Source organism: Nematolebias whitei, chromosome 7 (genome assembly GCF_014905685.2).
Source record: "Nematolebias whitei isolate Nwh7 chromosome 7, NemWhi1, whole genome shotgun sequence".
Lineage (NCBI taxonomy): Eukaryota > Metazoa > Chordata > Actinopteri > Cyprinodontiformes > Rivulidae > Nematolebias > Nematolebias whitei.
In genome coordinates, this window is record NC_056504.1 from 30,679,980 (window position 1) to 30,688,084 (window position 8,105).

The 8,105-nt window shown below is 42.7% G+C and overlaps 1 protein-coding gene across 1 annotated transcript in view; it reads right to left on the minus strand.

Moving 5' to 3' along the window:
• cacna2d2a (calcium channel, voltage-dependent, alpha 2/delta subunit 2a) overlaps positions 1–7,754 on the minus strand; it is a 259,238-nt gene extending 251,484 nt beyond the window's left edge. Inside the window, exons 1-2 of the mRNA XM_037678732.1 lie at positions 7,446–7,754; positions 4,036–4,117 (exon numbers count right to left, since the gene is read on the minus strand). Coding sequence (XP_037534660.1) covers positions 4,036–4,117; positions 7,446–7,561 — 198 coding nt within the window. The 5' untranslated portion in view covers positions 7,562–7,754. The remainder of the gene's footprint in view (positions 1–4,035; positions 4,118–7,445) is intronic.
• Positions 7,755–8,105: the final 351 nt, after the last annotated feature.

Consider the following 8,105-nt stretch of genomic DNA (forward strand, 5'->3'; position numbering starts at 1 on the left):
CACACACACACACACACACATACACATTTAATGGCAGTGGTGGGTGATCGTTGCTTTTAATAATCAAAATAATTGTGTTTGAAACATGAATCAAATTGCTGGACATTTTCCTGTGTCCGTGATCAACCGTGTTCAACGACAGCGTGTGGGTGACGGCGCCGTGCGTCTGAGCCTCAGGACATGAAGACAATGCAAGCGTCCATCTCTGCAAACTGTAAGACATCAAACGCAGCAGCGCTCAGGGTAATGTGCAGGAGGACGACTATAAACAGCTTCAGTCTGCTCCCATTTAAATTTACCAAATCTTGTCCCTCCCCTCCATCATTTCATCCATCTTGAGTAGTTTGACTCTAAATATACGCACAGAACTGCCGGAGCATCCATCTCCATTGTCAAGACATCCTTCCCACACCCCGTCCCCTTTTTAAAATGCCCACCTCCTCAGCGCTACAAGCCGCCTACTCTCCCTGTCTATCTGAGCTCCACACGCTTCAATTCAAAACTTCCACCTTCTCAGATACATCACTCACCCGCTATCTTCTCGTCACTCCCCCCAGGCAACAACATCTTGACCAAAGCCGGGCAGAGCGAATTAGAAAGCTATTTTCGCCATTTTGACAACTTGACTTGTACTTTAACACACTTAACACAAACTAAAACACGTCCAGTGAAATGATTCAACACAATTTCCAACATATTCAGCATTTATGTAATTATTTGTTCGTTTTGCTGCCCTGTCTTGGCCTTACTCCCACACCCGCCCGCTACTTCGCTTGTCAAAGAAACCCAACTAAGATCTCAACCAAGGAGAACGGAAACAGACCACATTACATTCCACTTAGCTCCCATGTCTCTCCCCATGAAAGACAAACGCAAAAATAATTTGCACGCACTTTACTTTTTTTTTTGTCTATATGAGAACAAACTGCGCATGAAAAGGGAAGGGGGCGCAGAGGGAAGCAATCTTGTTACCAGTCGGCATAGCCCTGGGAAGATTTCTATCAGACACACGTAAAGAGAGAGGCATCCATTTAGAAAATGGCTTTTCTAGGCATGCTGGGCCATTTAGCACACCCTGTGACGACTCCTGTTTGGGGCAATGATAAATGTTCTTTCACACACAGTCTGTGCACACACGGTCAGGCCAGCGCGCGCACACACACACACAAACAACGTGTGCACACACCGCCATATGGGCACCCAACACAAGACATCACTGGGGTGGACACAGCTTTTCTTTAGAGAGACTAGCTTCACTGGGTTCAGCTAACAGATAAGATAACACTTGTTGAGTCAATTTGTTTAAGGACCTTAAAGGGATAGTTCAGACCTTTGAAAGTAAAGTTGTAGGGAAAGGTTATGAACAATTAATATATTATCTGTTGTAGATGACTCTTTGTGCGACCCCCTTTTGGGGAAAAGACCTCGGTTCTTACAGACTGTCAAGCTAACAGCTGGTCTGAGCGAGGACTAAAGTGGATTGTTGCCTTTAAACAACTTTCAAAGTTTTTCATGTAAATGGTGTTTTAAACACCTTTATGTTGCCTTCAATGTCACCTTACGTAGTTATTTACTTGTACTTTTATAGTTACCTGCTAATACCAAAAGCAGCAGCAGCTGGTTGTAGCACTTCAAGTGCAGCTGTGGTACTTTCAAAAGTTTTTTTTTTTTTTTTAAGTAACCAGAAAAATCATGTAATGTGAAATTAACAGCCATGAAATATTAAACTATTGAGAAACAGGTGGAGAGCAGTTTTTACCTGTGGACCGTCAGGTTTTTACATTCAAATTCTTACATGTAATTTTAGGACATTTCCTAAACTATTTATTATACCAAGCTCCTAATTTATATACTTTTTAAACTAGTAGATGCTTGAAAACAGAATCAGAATCTGCGTTATAGTCATTGCACCGAAGCACAACGAAATTATATTTCAGTACCGACCGTCCAAGTAAAACATAAACAACAGACATGGGAAGACGGAGTGTCTTAGGCCGCGGCCTCGTGGGAGGCGCTGCCATTTTCATTAGATAGGAAAAGAGAAACAAGGGGGAAGGGGAGGTATAAAAAAAAGTGCATCCTAGATGGGACACAGTGTGAAAGTTGCAAAGAAGAAGAAAGACTCAGCACTGAAACAGCAACATACTGATGACATCATATGCATGCGGAAGGCCGACAAAACAATGGTGCGCATTTTGTTTTGTTTATTATTGTTGTGCTTTTGTGACTGTTTCTGCTTTATTTTAAATTTATTAATAAGCATTTGTTTCAGTGGCAGTGCTTCAAGGTTCATTGTATATATTATGAGTAATGACAATAAAGGCGTTCAGTTTCATTCAGTTTGTAGGACACCGGTCCATTTGGTGTTGGCCCCAGTCAGACTAGAAGTTAGCTAGTTTATCCAAACTAATCTCTATTTCTCCAAACTTAGGTCATTTGTAGCTATCTACAACAGGTAAGATATTAATTGTTCACAATGTTTCCATAGAACCCCGTTTCAGATAATCTGAACTATCGTTTTTCTTCTGAGTGCTTAGTGTCTTCAGCGTCACATCTCGTTAAGCTCAGATCAGTCAGCTGTATGACCCAGTTTTATACCAGACACCTCAACAGAACCTTCAGTAGTTTGTTCTTATAAATATTTTAGAAAGTAATGATTTGTAAATTAATTATTAACCAAAGTATCATTAGTGAAATGATGATTGTTGTTTGTTTATCCATAGAAAAGAAGACGTGACCTTTGAACTTTCATAGAAACTCCAAGCAGTTCCAATTTTGTGTGTTTGCTTTAATATGTGTTCTGAGTTTCATGTTTTCATAACGTTTTTGATGTGATGTTTTATACTGTTTCCCAACAATAAGATTTTTGATTTTAGAAAAAAGAAATACAAGTAAATGAAAGTAAAAATAAAATGTAACTATATATAAATATATATATTCTATGGTGGTTTGTTGCAGCCCAAAACTATAAACATTTGTCACACAAATCAAAACGTCTGCAAATTTACCCACTGCATTACCCTTTATGATGAGTCAACAGATGAAATGCATCTTTATGAGGTGAGAGTATGTCTCACACTGTCACGCTGATAAAAACATGTCTTCAGAATCACCCCGTGGATTATCTCCAAAGTGCATCAAGTACACACTAAACCTGAAACAGTGTTGTTGTTTTTCATCGTTTGTAAAATGCCAACAGTTTTGGAAACGCATCATTTTTATCAAACAGCAGCAATCTGTTTTCACCTTGAAACCATGTTACTTAAGAAGTTCACTGCTGGGTAGATATCAACACCACTCAGCGGGTGCACCGCACAAAAATGAAATAAAATGCATATACACGAACTGTGCAGGAGAAATATTTTGACAGGTAAGCACTCTGTTTTGTTTACACTGGATAAGTGCTAAAAATCAACCTTTCTCTTATCGCACGCCCTGAGCGTCTGCCTTATATCCCATAATGGTCATTACCCTTTACACCAGAACAATCTATGTCAGCTCTCTGGGATCCATCAATGTCGCCGCCGTACCACCAGCCATCACACAAGCCACTGTCTCAGCTAGCATTAAAGCCACAGGCGTCGTACGGACGGGATGAATCACACTCACCCAAACAGCAATAACGAAGCATTTATCTCAGGGTGCGTTACAAACCCTGGGAGTGCAGCAAACATGCACACATGGCTGAAGTATGACGAAACGGTGTCAATAACACTCGGCTCAACCATCTGCTCCGCCACTAGAAACACACGTGTGATGCAGAAACAGACACAGGGATGCAGAGAAAAACATGGAAGTGATTCATAATCATAACTTTATTTACTGTTATGTTACTTTTCTTATAAACCTTCCCTTTAAGCAATTGATGAGTTTCAGAGAGACTGAAAGTGTCATGTGTGTGAGCTATTTTGTTTTCTTCCAGAGCAGCTATTAAAAGACCAACACAAGCGTGCTGCCTCAGAGGCCGGCCGGTGGAGCTTGGTTAATAATGCAGGAAAGTGCAGCGTGTCACATGTTAGCATGACGTCAACTTACTGCTCTCATGTGCTGGGTTCCTGTAACGTGCTGAAGAACCTTTTCCAGCTCCTTCTCAATGCGACCAGCCCAGTGAATCATCCTGGAAAAACACAAATTAAACATGTTCAGTCTGTATCCTTCAACATTTAACCTCCTGAACGCGTCATGGCACAAGCCTTCAGGTTCTCTGCCACTGCATGTGGGTGAGCGTGCTCACGGTGTTGGGGAAAGTGAGGCCGTACCCATCTTTCTGTAGCTTCTGTCATGTTGGCAAAATGCCACACTCTTACACTACGTTTCCTCAACTCTACCTGGAAGCATCGTTGTCCTGAGTTACTCATCAGCACCTCCTTTCCATGTCACATTCTGCGTGCATGTGGCAGGACAAACATGCCCGTCCTGCCACGGATGGGCTCAGCAGCTCTGCCATAAAACTGCTCTGCTATGACAGAAGTGCACCCTAAGCAGGAGCTGAGCTCTGTTAGACGGAGCCAAGTCCAGAATTAAAAGATCAAACGGTTGGAGCTCATCACTTTCTATCTCTCTGCAAGCATCAAATGACTTAATGGACCCAGATTTTCACTGGATCACTCTAAAGGAGCCAACCTGTCAGCCTGGATGTGTGCTGCACAGTCCATGTCCAAGGAAGGAAACCTAAAAGCTTTCGGAAAACATTTAAAAGCTTTTGGCAATCAGATGAATAAAGTCTGCCATCAGTCTGCTGGCCAGCCGCAGGCTCGGTGCCAACCTTTTCCTTTCAGCAGCCTTGCAGATAACTAATCACTTGCATCACCACAACACAACGCAGCCGCTCGTCTTTTAATACAGTGACAGAAACAAATGTCATCGTCAAATGTCAGATTTGCTCAGCAGACAAGAGGGATGATGGAGTTATTAAAATGCACCAATCTGCCAAACGGCGCTCGTCATAATCACCGAGCTGCAGCGGGCCCCATCAGGAGACCAGAACACCATAACCAGAGAGTGAGTCTGCTACTTTTCCAGGGACGAGTTCAAACAGGAAACAAGAGTGCTTGTAAGTGGGAGACCACTGAGGGGAGGCCGCTTATATGAAAAGGTCACTGCAATACGAAGGCTGAGAGTTTCAAAAAAGGACAGTGAAGGACATTGCCTCAGCGCCTAAGCCAGGTGGGCTTCTTATTCAGCTTCTTTTGATACACGAGGTTTCAATTTTCATCGTACGATTATGGATCTCCAAACCCCTGCGTGCTCACGTTGCTGCAAGAGATGCTGTGTTTCCAGATTATGAATTTAAGAGCAAAATACAATCAACTAAAAGCAGCTAAGCATCCACTTTCATCTACATTGTGATCCATTTTGGACATAAATATGTACATCTTCTCATTTCACAGCCACATGGTTGATTATATTAATATGAATAGATGCCTGCTCTTGTTTATATGAACTAATACCTGCATTTTGCTAATATTTTTTATCAAATATGAATTGTCCCTTATTTGGCATACCTTATGGTAATGCTCTACCATGTCAAACATGCAGAACTCCCCATCCAACCTAACCACTGAGCTATCAGGACATGGCTGTTTGGTAAATTTTATGCCCCACTGTGCTAGCAATACTAAATGTGTGCTTAGAGACCCTGTGTGTAATAAAAGCTGTGAAATCTCTTTAAAACAAAGAAGCCGCCACGGTTCAGCACATTAAAGGCGACTGATGCTCCCAGGCTCTGTGAGGTATTTGGCTTTTAGTGGTTTTGATGTATTTTTCTTACGATATGATTTATGTTCCCCAAATGTTTACAGAAAAGCAGGAAATGTGAGGAAATGAGTTTGGATGGAAGACCTGTGTGTCGGCGACATCACCAAATCCATTCTGCTGCGACGGATCCCATCACTGCCACACTCCAATATCTATTAGGCCAAAAGGTTGGCTTTTTTATGTGGGGAAATAACATTTTGGTGAGATTGCTGCTGATAGTTTACCATTATTGGATTTAGACTTTCCTAAAATGATCTGCAGACAAAAAAAAAAAAAAATTGTTTAGAATGAACTATTTTTTGTTTGCATTTTCCACATCGTTTAAAAACATATTGACCTCCTCTGCCACTAACAGAACCATTATGGCAATACAATAACTCTATGAAATTACAGCACGTTTTCAGGTGTCGAGGTGTAAAAGAGCACACGTTTAGGACATTTGACTTCTTCTTAAAGGCCCCACATTCTCAGTCGGAGCACCCACACACACACATCTGAGCATCGTCTGCAATAATAGACTGACACACTTACACACACACTTCCATTATGTGGCAAATTCTAGCTAACACCACTTATCTGGGTGACCCAAAACCCAGTTTATAAATCCCAAGAGGTGACGGAGTATAATACAGACTTAAACAAGGACACCACAGACTCGAGGGGAAGAAAGTGGAAAGATTGTTTGAGGATTAAAAAAGTAACACTAATCCAGTTTAACGAAGTGCATAGAAGGGAAACGATAATTGGCTGCAAGATTTCAACCTTTTTTTTAACTGGCATTTAATCTGTAACGAGTGGATTATATATTGTAGTTTTACCTGCAAACAGACTGTGTCACCTTTTTCCTTTTAAAGTGTAAATAAATAAATGATCCAGTTAATTGTATTTGATCATTGCAGCCATATAGAGGACAAATGTTTTCTTCTCCTTTTGAAAGTCACCTTGACATGAGGACTTTCAAGAGATAATCCAATAAATGCATTCTAGATCAATTGGATTTATATCAGTTTGACCAATCAAAAGATCACTTCCAGCAGCTCTGAGGATTTATTATAAAAGAAATATGTTGCAAAAGTTACTTTACAAGTCGTGTTTGTGGGTTCTGTCAAACTATCCAAGTTGGATGAGGGACAGGTGATAAATTGTTGCACTAAAACATGTTGTTGTTGTTTTATCTTTGTGTGCAGTTCAAGGTGAATTTTTAGACATTTCTGACGATGTGCATGTTGGATATCATTGTAAAACGTATTTCCCAACAGGTGCACGCTGAAAAAAGTCCAACTTGCTTCCTGGAGCTTCATGCTGTACAGCTGTATCTGCCTGCGATCCCTTAAAACCAAGAAGCTGATGCAAAGTGCGCCTCGGTTTCAGCAGAAATGTTCCATTTTGTTTTGTTTTTGTTTTTTTGTCACAGAAAGCTCAAGTTTAAACTGGGGATCAGTCCCACCTGCGCTGGGAACCACACGGTATGCATGAAGACTTTGCAGATGCATCCTTCAATGTTCTGCTCTGAGATTGTTTGGACATGAAAACAGCTCCATGTGACGAGTGATGCTGCATCAGACGCGGAAGCTGCTGAACATCAGGGAACATCAGCTCCTCTGAGGCGCTGCGTGCAGCCACCTGTCCTACTTCACTTTACCCCCACCCCACCACCCTCTCCCCAAGAACAGAAAGAAAGTACTTACGTGTAGCGCTGGGGGAAGAGGTGGGTCCCGGCTGTCGGTGTGGACACGCAGATGATAAGTACAGTTTGGACTGTGAAGAGGCAGAGGACGCCGAACGACTGCGCGCAGATCGCCATTTTCCATTAAATATTCAAGAAACTGGGGTAAATAAAGAGAAGGAACCGGAAGGACAGTCTCCTCGCAGCGCTGGGCTAAGAATAACCGAGCTCCAAGGAGAAGGAGGGAAGTGGAGGGATGGCTGGCTGCCTGGCGGAGGCTTTCTGGACACTTCAGCCCCGGCAGTGAAGTCTCAATTCGGAGGCGCACACGCAGAACTGGCTGCGTAATAACGCAGGTGGGGGCGGGGGCGGGGGGGGGGGGGGGGGATGAGGAGGAGAGAGAAGGAAGAGGAGGGGGGAGTGAACGAGAGTCAGGAAGATGCTCAGCCGCTGGTGCTGATGCGCCTGGCTGCCTTTTTGCGCACACGCTGTCCTCCCTCTTTTTTTTTCCCTCCACTGTCTCTGGTGTAACATCCAAACACAGTGAAGCCTAACACCCCCAAAGTGCTTCCATTACGGCTTTCAAATTAAAACCTGTTTGCGTTTTAAGGGCTGCGCACATTGCTTAAGAGTTTGTGGGGGTGGGGGGTGCGTCCACTCCTTATGGGTTCACATCTGACCT